The 20,088-nt window shown below is 39.8% G+C and overlaps 1 protein-coding gene across 1 annotated transcript; it reads right to left on the bottom strand.

Moving 5' to 3' along the window:
• Positions 1–11,309: 11,309 nt before the first annotated feature.
• On the bottom strand, positions 11,310–14,210 carry LOC108997999 (protein FAR1-RELATED SEQUENCE 5-like). The gene is made up of 3 exons (XM_018974410.2): positions 14,052–14,210; positions 11,873–13,184; positions 11,310–11,809 (listed from the first exon to the last, which is right to left on the bottom strand). Exons 1-3 carry the CDS (start codon positions 14,208–14,210, stop codon positions 11,310–11,312), a joined length of 1,971 nt encoding a protein of 656 aa, XP_018829955.2.
• Between the last annotated feature and the right edge of the window lie 5,878 nt (positions 14,211–20,088).

Raw genomic sequence — 20,088 nt, forward strand, 5'->3', positions numbered from 1 at the left:
GAGGAAATTAGAAATAAGATAAAAATTAAAAAAAAAAACTAGTTTATCACATATTAGTTATTAAATCTTTTTCCATTTAAATTAATTGTGCGAAATCGCACTGTGTGAATAGAAATCGTATTTCTAGTCGCCTAACCAAATCAGATGGCCGTCCAATTATAAGAAAAGAGAAATACTTTTTGTCCCGAAAATGTATCCCGAATTTGTGTCCCGAATGATTTTTTTTTTTTTTACTTAGTAATTAAGGAAGTATTTTTTAATGATATTGTAAATTTTTTATTTTTTTTTAAAAATGTTTATGATGATTAAAAAAATACATGAAAAATAAATAAATAAGTGAAATAGCCTATTCAGGATGTTTATTCGAGATGTGTAGTAGTGCTCATAAGAAAAAGAGAACAATAGAAATATCGCATCAGTTATGTACAGTGGAAAAACCAGAAATTCTATTTTGTAGGGGTCATATTAATGTATGCAATGATGACTGTTAATGACGTGTTTTGCATACCGAGTATTGGGCTCAGTTACCTGCAACACAAAGAAGATGAGGGGCTCGGGATTGAAGGGTCACCTCCTATGCCAAACTTAGATTTTTGTTCCTTGGAGAGAATTTCAATAAGCAAGAGAATATAAATTCTGAATTCTAGCTTGACTTCCGGCTTTTATATTGCTCGTCGAGATTAAGGTATTCCGTATCTCATGATAGAGGCCCTGATATCCTATAGGAGATACCACATTGTCATTTTTAATGCAGCATGGCCTCCCCACACCATGCCTTGGTGGCTGGTGTGTGGGTGTAGCCACCTTCCATGTGCTCTGTAAGTGACAATGAGTTTTGCCATGATCTCGATCCATGTTTCGTATCCAATCCTTAAATGCGGCATGGCTCTGGCACAACGTACTTCTGCAGGGCATACCTTTCCATATCACCCAGCTTCCCGCCTAGGCACTGGGCCCCCTTCTCCCTTACACAAGTAATGGGCCGACTATACTATTGAACACTGGGGCCTGTAGGATAAACTTGGCCCAGCCAGGGAGGGATGTAAATATCCCTCCCAACTTGGCTTAGCCCGATAGGGATGCAAACATCCATTCCAATTACCTCGACAATTCCTACTATATGCATACAAAGGGGATTGTTATTATTTTGTTTTCTTTTCTTGCTTCCCCTCCTTTTTATTTTTGTGTCTGGCGGCTTATGAAATCTAACGTGGGGGGCTGCTTGTCACGCGCATCTGTTATTTTCTCACTTTGGAGGTTGCATCTGACAGCTCGATCCCACGTTCCCTCATGCAGTGGAAATCGCAGGACCTATGAATCTATCGTTTCATTTCTGATGACACATGTCACTTTCTTGTCTAGGCAGCCCGATCATCGTAGTTACCTAATTAAACACAAGCCATGTACTACTTTTACCTTTTTGCTTTCTTACATCTCTCGCTCCCGTTGTGACTCTCGTTTGCTTCTTCTCTTCAGTTCTTCTCAATTTTCTTCGTTCTCGTTCACCTTCAAACCCTTTCCTTTTCCCTCATCTTCCCCTTCAATGGCTTGTAAGAACACCTCCTGTTTTGCTTCTTGGGGTTCTCACTCAACCCATTCGAAGGGACCTTCTAGGATCCTTGGGGTTGGATTCCCCCGAGGTCCGCAATGAGTCTCATTACATTGATAGGTATCATTGGTCCTCGGCAGTCACTTTCGTGGACTTGAGGTCATTCAGGTCCTCTTTCGGAGAGCCTCGTTCCACCATCTTTAAGGTTCTGGTAATTGCGAAGGGGCTGTTGACCCAGAGGGTTTTGCCATGAAGTGGCACTGTCCCCCCTTGATGTTCACCAATTGACTGCGGCTTCCTTTCTACCGCCCGATCCAAGAAGTATTGGACTTTCTCTGTCTAGCTCCGTTGCAACTTCACCCCAGCGCGTGGTGGATTTCGCTATGCTGCTGCATCGTTTGGCGCATGGTCCTGGGACCCACTAGCAAAGGTTACCCAAACTTGACTACCAAAGAGTTTCTATTCACGCTCCGAGCACTACATTTGGGTGGTAACCTGTGTAGCTTCCACTCTCAAGATAGAAAGTTGCCAGCCTAGAGTCTTGCTTCTCCCATGCCAAAGATTGGCTCAAGCAACTTTTCCTTGCGATGGAAGAAGGGTGGAGTTTCTCACTAGGGAGGATGCCCGCCGCGAGTTCCCCATTTGCACTATTTGGAGAGTCATGCCGGACGACAAGGAAATTTGCTTGGATCTAACTAGGCAGAAGCAGGCTCGACTGGAGTCAATTTATGCCTAGGTGGAAGGTGCACCAATAGGAGGTCCATTCTAACACTCTGCTTACCAAGACCAACATAGACCGGGTTCCTATTGGCTAACATAGACCGGGTTCCTATTGGCTTTGAGACTCACAAGGAAATGAACTGCCAACACCCTGGAACACGAAGCACTTGCAAAAATATTTTTTAAATGTACTCACGTACTAACAAACATTGAAAGATTATGAATAAATTGTCTTTTCCTCAAATTACGTGTTTGGTGTCGTAGGGTATCCCATAAGTCGAGTCACCCACGTGTTCAACAGGCAGGATAAGTCATTCGACTACTCGACCTCATTAGCGCAATCAACCAGTACGACAAGTTATTCAACTGCCTAACTTCACTCACGCACTCAACGGGCGAGGCAAGTCATTCAACTGCCCGACCTTGCATACGCATTCAATGGGTGGGACAAGTCATTTGATCGCCAACCTCCCTCACGCGTTCAATGGGGGGACAAATCATTCGACTGCCCGACCTCCCTCACGTGTTTAACAAGCAGGACAAGTCATTCGACAGTCCAACCTCCCTCTTGCATTCAACAGGCTGGACAAGTCATTTGACTGCCTAATCTCACTCACATGTTCAATGGGCGGGACAAGTCATTCGACTGCCCAACCTCACTCACGCGTTCAACGAGCGAGACAAGTCATTCGACTGCTCGACCTCTTCACACTATCAACAGGCAAGACACATCATTCTATTGCGCGACCTCACTCACGCGCATAGCAGGCGAGTCAAGTCACTTAACTGCCCAACCCCTCTCACTAGCGTAAAGGTGGAAACAAATAACTTATATGCATAAAGTCAAAAGGAAGAGGATGGGAAAAAAAACAAGGTGAATGAGTCAGGTAAGAATATTTCAACATGTATATTGAAGAAAATCGGCCTTACTTACATAAACAAGAAAATGAACGGATGAGAATAAAAAAACAACATAAGCGAGTTGGGCGACTCTGAAAGATCTGAGAAAGCATCAGGCATTTGCTTATGGCCTATAGTGTTGGCGTGGCGTAGGGTCACACCATCCACTTGAAGAGATATCAAGTTGAGGGTCCTTAGGTTGTCAGTCTGGGGATTCTCCAAAAAGTGATCCCTCAGCCTATCTAAGCCTTTCTTGTAATCGTAACCCCAGTTCAGGTCACAAATCCTCTTCACCTCAATAATTTGTGAGGACAAACAGGGATCTATTAGGGCAGCCTGTAGGGCTTCAATCTCTAAGTCCCGGGTAGACAACTCACCTTGTGAAGCAGGTAACTCAAACTCCTGGGTTTCCACCCGCTGGTCTCACGTCAGCAGCTCAACCCCGACTACGGCTAACTAGACCTCCAGGTCTCTCACATCCTTAACCTGAGCCTTAAGGAGGGATGACTTGAGCTTCCAAGTCTTCTCCAACCAGTTATACGACCTCACATTCCAGTCATGTTGCTTAGCCAGCTTGTCCTTCTCAACTTGAAGTGGTGACACGATGCTCGGAGTTCCTCCAACCCCGCCTCCTGTTGATCCATTGACTTGTGCAAGTTGTCCCGCTCCTCCTCTAAGAGCTTGACCTCGAGAAGGCATTGGCCAAGTCGCCTTGAAGGATGACCATTTCCCAAGGAAGCTTGGCAGTCTTCTTCTTCTTCTTGCCCTTGCTGACACATCTGGGCAAAGGCCACCTCGGCTTCATCCCTTTCCTTGTTCGTCTGACGGACCTTTATGTAGGCTAGGATGGCGAGGGGACGTAGCGCCCAAACTTCTTCTTCCAGCACTCCCTGCCATCCATGATCAGGGCAGCTAGCTAGTTAACACCCTAGAAGGAAAAATGAACTAGACAAAGTAAGGGGCAAATCGAGAAAGGAAAATACAAAAATTGTAACAACTTGAGGAAGGACAACCGTACCGAGGAGAATAAAGCCTTTAACTTGTCAGCATCCCGACTGATGGCATTGGTCCAGGCTCGATCAAAGCCCGAGCTGCCCCGTGGGGCTTCACTTCCTCCAACTTTGGAGGTCTGGCCCCAATGCCCTAATTGCCAAAGGGGCGAGGAAGAGACATAGGGAGAAGCATTTTCACCCCCTACGAGCGACATTCTAGCACCATCTATGGCGCCTTCTCTCAACGTCTGCCTGGATGTTCTCGCTGCGTCGACACCTTCTGCCAACCCCAGCTCGGTTGTTCCCTCAACCTCACGGCTAGCCATAGTCTCTGGCACAAGCATTCCTTCAACCTCGTGTTCGACTACCGTCTCATGCTTGAGCACCCCCTTAGTCTCAAGGCCAGCTGTGGTCTCCAACATGGGCATTCTTTTAGCCTCGTGGGCAACCACACACTTCTGCTCGGACTTCCCCTCAACTTCATGCCCAGCAGCTGCCTCTAGCAGGGGCATCCCCCAACTTTGCACTAAGCGGAGGCAACCCGCTCGAACACCTTGGGGCGACAGCCTCAGTCACTGGCCCTGGCTCCCGTGGTGCCTTGGCGTTGCTAGCTCCCAGGTTGGATCAGGTGGTAGAGATAACACCAACAACCCTGTGCTCTCCCTACATCCGCATGTCGGCTAAGGTGGGAGCCACCTCAATAAATTCTTCTAAGACCGCTGGCGAGACAACCTCAAGCTTAGGAGACATGCAGAACGGGGAATCGGGGATGGAAACCCTATCCTCGTTGAGATCAACAGCTTGGGAACAGCCTGGAGACAACCCCGTGGCCTAATCGGAGTGTGGAGAAGCAACCCTCTTGGTATCGCCCGAGCACTCTACCGTCCCAGCATCAACCATCACTTCAAAGTCTCTAGCGCTGAGGGAAGGAAACATCTTGAGGGGAACCTCAGGCGGTGGAATGAAAACATAGGAATTCCTGGGGTGGTTAAGGAAGGCCAGGAAAAAGACCATCTCTAGCTCTTCCTCCCTTTGGCTGAGAATCCCCACGGGCTCTGCATTGCCCGGCGAGGTAGGAGACTGAAACACTGATGGTGGTGGGAAGGGGTGTTGTCCAACCCGAGAAAAGCCAACACCACCTAAGGAATGCGGCTATTCACGAACTAGCTCCGCAACCTTTGAGATGGACAGAACCTAGGAAGATTGGCCCCTAGAGGCCGCCTTTGTGATTCGGAGATGATGATGCTGCTACCTGACCCCGAAAACTCCTGGGCCTCCTCTACCTCTGTCCGAGGTTTTTTCTCCTCTCCTTCCAACACTGGGAGGCCGCTTCCACCCCCGTGAAGAGGATTGACCTCCCGAGAGGCGTCTCCCGATAAAATGAGATTGATTTGGCGACATCAAGAATCGGTCTATGTTGGTCCTGGTAAGCAAAGCGCTAGAATGGACCTCATCTGGGTGTGCCTCTACCTTGGCATAAACTGCCTCCAGCCGAGCTTGCTCCTACTTGGCTAAGTCCAAGAAAATTTTCTTGTCGTTTGACACAACTCTCCAAACAGTGCGAATGCAGAACTCGCGATGAGCATCCTCCCTGGAGGGAAACTCCCACCCTTTTCCCATCATAAAGAAAAATTGCTTGAACCAATCTTTGAAATGGGAGAAGAGAGACTCCAGGTAGCAACTTTGTATCTTGAGGTTGAGCGAAAGTTGTACAGGTTATCTCCCTAACGTAGCACTCTGTGCGTGAACATAAACTCTCTGGCAGTCAAGCCCAGGTAACATTCGCCTATAGGTCCTAGGACCATGCGCCAAACGACGCAAAAGCATAACAAAATCCTCTATGCGTTGGGGTGAAGTTACGATGGAACAGGGTGTATAAAGTCCAAGATTTCTCGAACCGAGCGATAGAAAGGAAGCCGCAGTCCATTGGTGAACATCGAGGGGTATAGTCCCACCTTTGTGGAAAAACCCTCCGAGTCAATGACCCATTTGCGATTAGCTGGAGCCTCAAAGACGGTGGACCTGAACGACCTCAAGTCCGCAGAAGTGACCACCAAGGACCAGTGATACCCATCGAAGTACTAAGATTGGTCACGGACCTCGATAGAAAACAGGCCCCCATGGACTCTAGAAGATCCTTTCAAACGGGTTGAGTGAGAACCCCAAGATGCAAAACACAAGGTGTTCTATGGTGCCATTGAAGGGGGATGACAAAGGAAAGGGTTTGAAGGTGAACAGGAAGGAAGAAAACTGAGAAGAATTGAAGAGAGGAAGCAAACGAGAGTCACAACGGATAGGGGTGACAATATGTGACACGACCTGTGAACCTAATAGGAACACGACACTAAATTATCGGATTTGAGTTTGACGTTAACTAGTTTAGGTCAAAATGGGTTGACCCATTAAGACACGATTTATTAACGGGTTAATAACGAGTCAACCCACTTAACACAAAATCAACCCGTTTTCACCCATTTAGATTTTATTTCAAAATTAAAATTTAATTATTGTTAAGTTGTAATATTTGTATTTCTCAGTATGCTTATGTTTTTATTTTTAGGATTGTAATTTTAGACTTATGCTCATATTTGTTATTATATTGATTGTAATTTGGTTTTATTATATGTTAACATTTGAAAAATATTGATATATATATTTTAAGATATTGTTGTTACTAATAAATATAGATTTTAATTTTTATGCAAAAATATGTTAATCAGTTTAAATGAGTTATGCGTGTTAGTTTAACCCATTTACATGAAACGGGTTTAAATGGGTTGTGTTGTGTTAATTTATTTCTAATTGATTATTAAACAGGTTAAAATGGATGACACGACATGGCCCATTATCTAAATGGGTTGTTTTAGGGTTTGAGAGTTTCACACGTTAAGCTTAATGGATCAAGTTTGGGTTGACCTCTATAGTCAATGTTCATGGTTTGACATGACACGAACACGACCTAAAAACACAATTTTCCACCCCTAACAATGGGAGCGAGAGATTTAAGAAAGCAAGAAGGTAAAAGTCATACGGGGCTTGGGGTTTAATTAGGCAACTACGATGATCGAGCTGCCCAGACGAAAAAGTGACAGGTCCTGCGATTTCTTTCACATGAAGGAACATGGGATCGAGCCATCACAACCTCAAACATGGGAAAACAGACAGATGCGGATTACAAGCAACCCCCCACGTCAGATGCCAAAAGACGCTAGACACAAAAAAAAAAGGAGTAAGAAAAGAAAACAAAATAATAATAATTCCCACTATACGCGTACAGTAGGAATTGATGGAGTAACTGAAAGGGATGTTTGCATCCCCTATTGGGCTAGACCAACTTGGCTGGGATATTTACATCCCTCCTTGGCTGGGCCAAGTTTATCCTAGAGGCCCCAATGTTCAATAGTACAATCGGCCCATGAATTGTGTAAGGGAGAAGAAGGCCTAGGGCCTAGGCAGGAAGTTGGGTGACATGGAAAGGTAGGATGCCACCTACCCTAACACTGCCCTGTAGAAGCATGTTGTGCCAGAGCCACGCTACATTTAAGGATTGGATACAGGATATGGACGGAAATCACGACAAAATCCCCTGTCACTGATAGAGCGCACGGAAGATGGCTGAACCCACCCACCTGCCATCAAGGCATGGCCCAATGAGGCCACTCCTCATTAAAGACGACAACATGGTATCTCGTACGTGAAACCAAGGCCTCTAACATGAGATACAAAGTACCCTCTTGACGAGCACTATAAAAGCCAGACATCAGCTTAGAATTCGAGACTTATGTTCTCTTGTTTACTAGAATTCTCTCCAAGGAACAAAAATCTAACTTAGGCATCGGAAGTGACCTTTCAACCTCGAGCCCCTCATCTTCTCTGTGTTGCAAGTAATTGAGCCCAATAACTCGGCGTGCGAAACATGTCTTCAACAATAAGGATGCTTGCATACATGCCTATGTGTATATAAATCTATATATTATACACTTTGTTGTTTATAATTATAAGAAAATACATTATAGACGTAATTTAATTTCATATTCCTTCACTTTATAAGAATAGATTTTTTGGATTTTATATTTTTTAACTCATATTTTCAAATTTTTAATTTTCAGGTGGTATTTTTTTGGTTTTTTATGTAGAGAATACCTGGTGACCGGTCAGTCCGATCTTCTTCAATAAACAGCCCACTAATACTTGGCTGCCACGTATACAATTTATTTGACTTAGTCTACATCTGCCTACACCCGAATGGACGGCTAATCTGCTATTCCCGTGTTCTTTTGTCTCACTCCAGTTCGTCGTCTACCCCTCCATCCCCCATCCCCTCCATTCCATTCCCAAACAGAGCTCGACCCAGACGGTATTCTCATACCTGTGCAGAATATTTTGTCTCACTCCATCGTCGTCTTCCCCTCCATCCCCCATCCCCTCCATCCCATTCCCAAACGGAGCTCGACCCAGACAGTATTTCTCATACCTGAGGTATTTCTACCCCACGACGGAACTCGAAACTCCTACCGGCGGCAACTCAACCCCCAACGAAGCTCTACCCAGACGGTGGCATGGAGGGAGCTCCATTTCTAGAGAAAACGGTAAGATCTCTGGTTTAAATTTTGGTTTGCCCTTTTCACAGGTTAAATAGAAAACGAGAATGATGATTTGTCAATAAGCAATGTTGTGTGAGATGATTGATTCTTTTAAGTGTGAATTTGGTGCTTGCTTGTAAGTGTTAATGTAAACGGGTGAAGAAGAAAGGGGAGAAACCGATTGGAAGCCTAAAAAAACATGATGCACAGAAAGTGTTTGATAAAAGTTCTAAGATGAAAAATTATGCTCAAAGTGGATCAAATTGTTGATCAAATTGTCGGTTTGACATTGTATTAGTGTTGGCATGGGTCTATTAACAATCTAGGTGTCAATATTAACGTGTTAATGTAGCACTAAGTGTAGGTGTTAATGTAACAATTGTTTTTTGTATACCATTGTATACCAATGTACATGTAACGATGATGGTTAGTCTTATGAAGTGCAATAGGCTTCGATCCATGTGAGCTGTTTGGTATTAATAAATCAAGTTTGAATTGGTAAGATTATGTTCGGCTTTTGAAAAGGAGGCATACGAGCAATAGGCTTCAACGTTGTTTGTTGTAATAAAGCCATTAATAAAGCTTCAATATTCAAGATTCCAGCTTAAATAAGCTTCAAGATTCCAGCTTAAATACAAGCAATAAGCTTCAACGTTGCCTATCTTATCCAAGATTCCAACTTAAATATTGACTTTCACCATGGATTTTTTTTCTTTTTATTAGCTGGCTATATATAATTATTATTATTTGGTTGGGTTTTCTTTATCCAAGTACGTAACATGTTCTCTTTGGCCATCTAAATATATCATTTTGTCATTTTGATTCCATGAGATTCTCATCATGTGTGCATTAATCCAAGGACACAAAAATACAGTAGTGTGCAATATTAAATGGACAGAGTTCTAAATCAGCCAAAACCCAATTTTTGACCTCTAGATGGCCATCCTCTAACCAAAAATTTTCACTAACAGTTTTTGTGCCATGGTGATTTGCGGGAAACAATATTGAATTGATGACCATGGTGATGGCCATCCTCTAATCAAAACTGCACAGATCTAAAGTATAACATAATTTTTTTGGCACCAACATGATAGTTTCTTTTATACACCATCTATTAGCATTGCTAAAATTAATGACTTTTCAATATGATGACAGTCAAGGAGAAGTTCGGGCTCTCATTCTAGTTCAAGTTCTTGGACTGCAAGAGGGGAAGATAAAGGTAGCTTTGAGAGACCACTTTGCTACTGTGGCTGTCAAGCGAAGCTACATATTTCTGGAAAATCTAATAGTTTTGGTAGAAGATTTTTCAATTGCCCAAACTATAAGATGGGTAAAAAATGTGAATTTTTTGAGTGGATTGATCTCCAAAAAGAGTAAAACAACTGTTGTAAGACGGCCTTGGAGTTAGCTAAACGGAGGAACGACAGGGTACTTAATGAGCGGCTATGCATCGAAGAATCCAAATTTAAAGCAATGGAGAAGAAGTACAAGGGAGTCTTAAAAGTGTTAATGTTGTCATGGTTATTTTTTATAGTAGTTTGTGGTGTAATTGTTATGTATCCAAAAAATTACAATGGATCTCAGTCAGTGCTACGACTCATGTAATGTGGTGTACTTTAATGTAATGACTACTTTTATTAATGTAATGACTATATCTTATTATGTCCTAACAGTTGAATATTGCACATCACAATATTTTCTCAAACTGAAATATTCAATTCCAAATAAATAGAAGATGGTTCCAATAGAAGTACAAGATGTCTAGAAATAAATACAATATAGTTCATTTTCTGTAATAAATACAATACCATACAATATAAATACAAGAAATACAATATGGTTCCAAAAGCTTTCTTCAGTTGCCTCGAATACATAATTCGGCACCTCCTTGTCTGACTCAAACCCAAAAACAGCTTCTCCTTGCCGTTCTCAAAAACATTCTTGGACATATCACAAGGTCCTCAAATTTCTTATATTTCTAAAACAATCAAGATATAGATATAGCTAAGCTAAAGAGAGGGAATATATCACATACAAGATATATTCAAAATGAAACTATGAATCCAAGTGTTCTGATATGTTGTCAGTTGTTGGCCCAAAATCCCTACAAAAATAACAACAAACTTTATTAGTTTCGTTAATTAAAAACCAGCAAAATACAAATAAGTACAAGGCTACTATACCTCACTGAAGGACAATTATTTTTAGCATGTCCCTCATTCTTGCAAATGCTACAACGTCTTTTCTTTGTTGTTTGTGTTTCCTTTGGGTTTTTCGCTCTCAAAGACTTTGGGCACCCTTTTGTGGGCACCCTTTTGTGGGCACCCGTGGAGGATCCTGCACCGTTTGTGAAAAGTTCGATATAACTTGACTTCTAGATGGTATACATTCATTGGTGGGCATCGTTTGTGAACATTCTACATGATCTTCCATTGCATGCAACTCTTTGTGAACCTTCTCCAAAGCAAGTGTAAAGTGATTGTGTTTTTTAGCTGACTGTGATGCAAGTTCAACAATGTCATAAAGTCGTATCATTGACTTGCTTTTTCTCATCGTAGCCTCATCTTATCCTTGCCGCACTTGGTCATCAGAACATGGTATGTCGGGAATGGGTCGACTCTTAGCATTAATAGTCCATCTATCTAGAACATAATGTTGTGGCAATATATTTAACTTCGCTTTCTTGCCAAAAACACATAATATGTGCCTACAAAGAATCCCCATAAACTCCCACATATAGCATGTACATGTAGCATGTCCTTCATCACCCTCCAAAGTCACGTGGTAAATAGGTGTTTCTTTACCATGGGCAGTCACTCCATATGTCTTGGCCTCACCACTCACATACAATTTTCTTGCTTGGTACCGTAGACTATTGAACAGCTCATCTTGGAAGATCGTAAAAGACTTTCTTGTATAAACAATCGCCGCCTCCTCTTCAATTTTAAAAGGTGTCCTCATTATCGCCCTCGTAGATTTTGTCCGCACATCCTTTTCTTTCTCTTTAAAGTAACGTGCATCTATAGCTTTCTCATACTGATGCACAAAGTCACTAACCATAGTGCCTGAACGAACATAATCTTTGAAAAATTTGTTCATGCTCTCACTCCTCTAAGTTGTTGACATACCAGCACAAAATGTCGAACGCAAGTAGGCCGGTACCCACTTATCCCGTCGGCTGTAAAGATTTTGCAGCCAAGTATTTTCTCCTAGGTCATACTTCACCACAATCAAAACCCATTCTTGTTCGAACTCATCAGTAGTAATTGTCTCATGTATGCAATGACGAAAATCTTTCTGAAAGTCCGGAAACTTGTTGTATACATGGGCCAAGTGTTCGGAAAATTTTTGTAATATGTGCCACAAGCACAACCTATGAGTTGTATTCGGGAGTACCTCTACAATTGCCTTAGCCATCGCCTTGTCATCATCGGTAATTATCGTTGAAGGGGCACGCCCAAGCATTGCCTTTTGCCATGTTCTCAATAACCATGTATATGATTCTCCCGTTTCATTAACCAACAAAGCACAACTGAACATTATGGTCTGGTGATGATGATTAACTCCAGAAAATGGCACAAATGGCATCTTATAAATATTGGTAAGGTAAGTGGCATCAAATGTAACAATATCTCCAAAATATTGATATGCAGCTCTTGATCTCGCATCAGCCCAAAAACAGCTTCCCATACTCCCATCCTTGTCAACTTGCATGGAGAAAACAAACCCAAGTTCTTTGAGTTGTCGATCAAGAAAGAATGAATATAACCTTTGTGCATCCCCTTCTTCAAATATTTTCCTCCTTTTGCTTCCTAAGTAATTTTCTACATCCTTGCCAATACAACCGACATTAAATTCACCACCTGAATCTTTACTCAATACCGACATTATTTTCCTTGTCGGTACACCGGACTCATTCAAAGTCATAATAAGTTTTTTTTGGACTTTAGTAACTCCCCTATGCCCACGAAGGAAGCTAGTACTTCTCGGTGTAAGTAGAATATGATTATGTCCAACCACAAACTTGTTGACTATCCACTTTTCACCATCTTTCTTTATTTTCATCATTGCCTTACATCCAATCTTTGTCTCAACGGGTTCAGGGAGTTGTCGATCTGTGTCTTTCCGACTTACTCGCCGAAATCCTTCCCTTGTGCAAACATAGTCTACTGCACAAAGAGTTTTATCATCTTTCGACAATCGAGTATGATTCGTCCGGATTGCGAATCCTTGTCGCCTTGCATATGCCTTGTAAAATGCTTGGGCGTCTTCGACCTCCTCAAATATCATACCAATGAATGGCTCTAACGGACCACTACTTGAAGAGGGAATCACATTCACTCCATCTTCGACATTGACACTATCTTCAACATTCACATCACATTGAATGTCTTCACTTTCAGCCTCAAGTTCATCACTATCAATATTATAAATTGGTTCCTTCAATACAAAACCACATGATTATAAATCCATTAGTTATGAAAAATCAACAAAGCTAAAAATAAATAAAGAAGAGCATGATTATAACTCCATAATGAAAAATCAACAAAGCTATCAGTTACTTTTTAGCTCTTATTTTCATATATATATATATATATCTCTCTCCCTCTCTCTAGCTATATCTTATATCTATCTGGGAAACCAAAACGTAAAAAAGGAATTAAGAAAATTTACAAGCAAGCGGGGACAATATATACAACTCTTGCTGCATGTCATAATTAATATATACTAAAGTTATGAAAATATCTTTACACTCTTAAAGTGTAAAAATCAACAAAGCTATGAAAGAGATGGTTGCATAAGCACTGAGAAAAAATATTCTCATGTAAATATTTTACACTTTCTTTTCTTATTTTACACTTTCTTTTCTTTGTAAATATTCTCATGTAAATATATTTTAAACTTCTACTACATGACTGCATAAGCACAAAAATACAAGGTGGGACAGTGTTGTCCTGGTATCAACACTGAGAAAAAATACAATATAGTTCATTCTCCATATTTTTTTTTCTTCAAATAAATCAACAATCTCTCAGCTAGTAGTGTAAATAATTATAATGTAAAATCTCTCAATCTTTAAACTGAAAGCCAAGCTAGATCCTCAAAATATAATGTGAAGTGAACTCTTTCAAACATTTTGTCAAACACTAGTAGTGTAAATATTTATAATGTAAAAAAGAAGAAAAAGACCTCTGGATGACCAAGGTCACTGGAGTCAGCCATGAACAACTGTTAGAATTGTCGAGCAACTATGGTGGGCGACGGACGGACCAACGGCAGTGTAGTGGGCAACGAATTTCAAATTACTGGACTGGTTTTTGATGAAGTCAGTGTTTGCTCTAAAGGACCAAGGAGGACAACGACGGCCTTCAAGTGGTGGACTGGTGGCGGTGGATTCTGGCGGCAGATTTTGGCAATGGTGCGTTGCTGGTCGATCGACGCACGTGGGAGTGAAGATGAACTCATGTAGCCGTTGGTAAGTGTTTGAATTGTTTTACAAGTCTATCCTGTGCGAAAGAGTGTAGGCAGATTATAATGTTATTTCTGATGCGGCGCCCAGCCATTGGTGGGCTGTTAATGTGCATAAAGCGGATGGACCGCTTAGCAGCTACTCTGTTTTATATATGTATACACATTTTTATATTTTGGATGCAAAATTATGAACTTGAAGAAAATATGAAAACTATTTTTTTCAAACTTTTAAGAAGACTCAAGAAGTTTAGATGGGATTAGAAGAGAATCTTCATATTTTTAAAAGATTTTAAGAAGTTTTGTTTTTAAATTTTTTTAGATCAATATTATTTTTTATCAAATTTTATTTAAATCTAAATAATAATTATTAACTTTTTTTAATGCATGTTGCTAGTGTATGTACTATTTCTTTAATGCATGTTGTTAGTGTATGTAGTGCACTATGTTTTAATAGTGTCAATAGGCATGTTCATCCAGGCCAATTTTTTTCTCAGCCCGGTCCAGAACACTAAACAAACCTAGGTTGGTACCCGGATAACCAAACCCGGGTACACTAGGTCCGGGTACCTTTAAACAAGGAATCTGATTTTTTTTTTCCTTCTTCATGGTTTGAATGTTTTGAATGTTTTGATGTTTCTTATTTCATTTATTTGTAAATTATACTTTTGAGATAGTCTTTTTTGGAAGGCAAACGAATGAGTCGTTTGATTATGTGCACCCATATTATTTTAAACGAATGGGAGGCTTGATGCCAACCAGAATACGAAGTCAAATGGAGATGTTTAATTGATTTTGCTGAAGAGTCCAAAACCAACCCAAATGATTCCTACCATGACACTGCAAGAATGTAGCATGATGGTATATTATTTAGATCATAACTATGTTGAATTTTTGTATTAAAAACAAATCGGGTCAAGTCCGGAACCCAGATTTCTGGGTTTCGACCCGGTTCATAACCGAGCTAAGTTCCGACCTGGGTTACAGTCCGGGTATACCCGGGTACCTAGTCCGAAACCCGGGTTAATAGTGTTAAGTTCCAACCCCAAATATATGTAATCTTGTGTTATCTCTCTTATATGCATCGAGCCTTTTTTTTTCATAATTTGGATAGAAAAACCATCTTAACTGATCTCATCTTAACTAGAGGTGAAAAAACAATCAATGAACCGGTAAATCGGAACGGACTAGTACCGGGTCTGGTACTGGTACTGATTCAATTTTTCTCAAAACCAGTCGAAATCGGTCCGGTTTCGATTTTCCTTTTTCTAACACCAGACAGACTGGTTCATATATATATTTTAATTTTTTATATTGCATAAAATATTATTTATATGATTTTTAATATTATATATAATATATATAATTATATATAAAATAATTTTATACTATATGATTATTAATTAATATTGTGACGCCTCCAGATTCCGCTTGGGATCAGACGGACATTCGAGGTGTCAGGATATGCAACACAAGCTTACATGCCTCCGTTCATAACATATAAGATGCAATGTTCCTAACATACATCTAGCATTATACAATATTCGCAGTGGATAATTTTTTTTTAGCAATATTATGCACCAAACTTATAATATCTCAAATAGTTAAAACATAAACCATGCATACTTAAGACATCCACGATTACAGCACAGTTCTCAAAAGACTGTAATCTCAAAACAACGGAGACCTGACTCCATAATTACATTGCCAAAATATACTATTGGACTAGTTCGTTGAGTAACTCGCGTAACTCGACTAACGATGCTGGAATACTATCCAAAGACCTAACTATGGAGGTTGCAAGCTCCGTGTTGCATCTACGACGTCTAGTCAACCTCCTCCAATCTACCAGTATCTGCTCCCTGCTATGATCTTGACACATCGCCTACCATTCGGGGGGAATGGTAGTTGAGACTACCACGGTGAGATTTGATTACAAATCTCAGCAAGTTAATAGGAAACTTCCACACAGGTTAATGATGCATGCATGGCAGTAAAAGTATGAATGCATAATCAAAGTCATAAGTAAGCATAACATAACTTGACATACAGCATGACATAAATGACATAACTTGAACTGAAACTGAAACTTAGCTTAACGTGACATGGTATGTGCGTGAACTTAAAACATAACATGGACTAGCAACATAGCATGAACGTGAACTTGAAACATAACATGAACTTGAAACATAGCATGAACGTGAACATACATAATTTGAACATGAACTTAAACATAACATGAACCTGAGCACAACATAACATAAACGTGAACTTGAAACATAATGTGAACATGAACATAACATGACATAAACAAGAACTTGAAACAGATTCTTGTCTCATGAGGTCACCATGATTGAGTAATCTTATCTCATAGGGTTACCACGATTGCGTATTCTTATCTCATGGGGTTATCATGATTGACATGAACTTGAAACTTGACATGAACGTAAACTTGAACATAACATAACGTGAAACATGACTTGAACGTGAAATATATGAACTTGGAATATTATTTAATAGACTTAATTAATAAAAGTTATCATACGGGTGCTATATGGGTCCCCTTGAGCCGTGTGTCCCTACCGATTACCGCATCACAACACAGGTGTCTATACCAGCTGTGAGTGCGTTAATACGTACTCCACAATTGTTGTAGCCCCACATATTCTACGTGTCACAATTATTGTGTCTCACGTAATGTATGCTCCGCAGCTATTGTGACCCCATACTTCATGCTTCACAATTGTTGTGGCCCCATGAATTGTTTGTGCCACACTTGTTGTGGACACACGTAACATAATGGGTGGCTCCATCGGCATTAGTGTCTGGCGCGTTCCGGTGACCAGCTAGTTATGCCTCATTCGCAACTTGTTGACTGTACTTCGTCAATCCAGGAAATTTCACACCTATTTAGACACTTAAGCGTGAACAAAAGAGTTCCACTAACATATTACCACATCCTAGCGCTTAGGGTCATGATTGACATGAATAACTTAACTGGCATACATGACATTTCGTAACGTGACGTGACATGAACGTGATATAAACAACATAAATCCTGACGTAGCGTAACGTGACATGAACGTACGACGACAGACATGACATAAAATGTAACAGACAATATTTCATAACATGGCATACATGTAACAGACAATATTTCGTAACATGTCATAACATGTAACATACAATATTTCGTAACATAGCATAACATGTGACAGTGAATATTACATGACATGACATACCTGTAATAGATAGCATACGTAATGTGACATACTTATAACATATAGCAACATGAGACAAAATATATTATGTAACAGATAAATATTTCGTGATAGAATAATTCGTGTAATAGATAAACATGTGATGACATGGCATATATAACAACATATGAATATAAACTGTAGTTCCCTTACCCATCACACATACACAGTAAATTGATAGTAAGTTAAGAGCTAATTTACCACAATCGTCACATTCTACCAGATTAAAGCGGGAAACACGAGGAACTATAAGAGGGTATTCTAAAATTTAGAAATTTAATTACTAACAGAGACAATTTAGAGTAAAATTACATTTTTACCCTCTACATGTGGGAAAATGATCATTTTACCCCTAACTTAAGGATTTCACATCCTAACTCCAAAAATTACCAAAATTTACATCTCTCATGTAAATTTTCTCCTAGACTCAAATATCAATTCAGAAAAATTTAAAACCATTCACAACTATGGAAAACTCACAATGGCTGAAACATTCATAGGTCATTTCTCTTGATTTTGGTTGCAATTTCTTCCATATTCAAAACCCATGATTAAACCAAAATTTTGTAACAAAAATCTTCATATCCTAAGTTTAAAAGCACACTTAAAATATCCATTAAGAAAATCTAATCATCAACACCAAATGTTTTGTAAAAAGACCTAAATTGTTTAACAAAAAGTAAACCCGTAAATCACAAGTTTTGGCCTTAATAAAAACATCTCCAAGAATTCCAAAAAAATAAATCTTACTTCTAAAATATTCATAACATCATCAAACAAAAATTACCAAAATCACAAAACAACACTTGGAGTTTTTTGGTTTTAAACTTAGTCCAAAAACAGAAACTTTTCTCTCAACTAACTTTTATTAATCTCTTGATCCATGGCTTAAAGACATGTGATCTTCAAAATAAAACGTCTCATGGTTTAAAAATGTGTCCTAAAGAATATCCAACCATCAAACTTAAAATCACATGGCTAAAATTCAACAAAACATAGATCTAACCCAAAAATATCAAATCTTAGGCCAAACCGAAATCCTCTTGCATAGAAAATCATATCTTTAAAACTCATACAAAATATCTTCGAAATAACATCCTAACATGTATGTAAGAGGCTTAGGATCATCATATAAAAATATCAAAGCCTTTGGAATAAGATTAAACCACGAAATATTCAAACTTTCACAAAACAAAAATTGTTTTTCCACTTCCAGTTTTCAAGTTTCTAAATCTAAGGAAATCTATCATCGAAAGCTTTATTCATGCAACAAAACCTCAATGAAAATTCATAAACACATGCTAAAAACACCCCATAAAATTTTCGGACCAAGATATGTCCACTAGCTTGATAAAAAATTCCAAAACATATCATACTCTCTACTTTCATGCCCATAATGACCTTTCCATGGTTAAAAATACTTTTGACCAACCAAATGAGCATGAAATGAGACTAATAAGATATCCATATCCACGGAAACTAGACTCAAAGATGAAAAACTTTAATGAAGGAGTCACCGTGAGAAAATACTTACAAAGGGTTGAAAATAGCCACACAAAAAGACTCAGAAATCTACTCGAGAGAGCTCTTTTGGGTTTCTCTCTAAGAACGGGGGCAAGAAGTGATAAAATGGAGAGAAGTGTGTCTTGCACGACTTTAGACTCCTGGAGGGGGAAGTTATGGGCATGAAAGACCCTTGATTGGAGTTGGCTATGTGACATAAAGTGAAGAATAATGAGGGCAAAGGACTGCCTACAGCAGCTGTGAAAGATGGAGGTTGATGGAGGTTGATGGAGTGGACTTCTTTTTCACATCAAGGCACTAATGGGTGCAGCCAATGGCAGTGGATGGTCTGCCATGTGAGGGAGGAAACTTTTTCAAGAAGTTTTGCCAAGGTGGCCAAATTCGTGGGCCTTGGTGGGCCCCAACTAAGTGGGCTTCAATTTGGGGTTTAAAGGTGGTTTGGTTAAGGTTTGAGATGCTATCAAACCCAAAATCAATTTTTCTTGGCCCAATCAAATTTCCAAGGTTTAAAAGATTGGATAATGATGTCATAACAATTATTTGATTAATTAATAGCATGTGGAAGTAATTTAATCAAGCGATTAAACACAATGCTAGAAATTGGATTAAAAAGGATTTAGAGACCAATTTTAGGGTTTGGGAAAACCGTTTATGATTTCGGTTTCAACCAAGTTTTTTGGATTTCAATTGGATTCCAACCATTTAGGGTTTTGCGAGGATTAAAACCTTCCTTGGTCTGGTACAATTTGGTCGATCATATGAAACAAAACTTTACTTAGGTGGCATGATCTCACACCTTGATTTCCTTCACAAATCCATCTAATGGTTCCTCTTGGTACCGAGTGTCTAATACCATTCACTATGTGTGGTTAAGATCTTGCCAAGTGTCCAAATAAAACTTCTCTAACCTAATTTGGACATTCTACACTATGATTTTGAAAACACCAAAAAATGCATAATAACTTTAGTACTAAAAAATTCTAAATATTCATATTAACCTATAGTGAAAATCATTTATTGAAATTCAATCCCGAAGTGCCCCTAAAACAAATTTCATAATTTTGAACAGGCGTGTCATCCGGAATTATGAA

The sequence above is a fragment of the Juglans regia genome, chromosome 2 (assembly GCF_001411555.2).
Source record: "Juglans regia cultivar Chandler chromosome 2, Walnut 2.0, whole genome shotgun sequence".
NCBI classification, from domain to species: Eukaryota; Viridiplantae; Streptophyta; class Magnoliopsida; order Fagales; family Juglandaceae; genus Juglans; species Juglans regia.

Coding starts and splice junctions, on each gene's coding strand:
- LOC108997999 (XM_018974410.2), bottom strand. CDS start 14,210: ATGAGTTCATCTTCACTCCCACGTGCGTCGATCGACCAGCAACGCACC. Junction 13,185..14,051: donor CTTCATCAAAAACCAGTCCA/GTAATTTGAAAT, acceptor TTTGTATTGAAG/GAACCAATTTATAATATTGA. Junction 11,810..11,872: donor GCGTTCGACATTTTGTGCTG/GTATGTCAACAA, acceptor ATGTTCGTTCAG/GCACTATGGTTAGTGACTTT.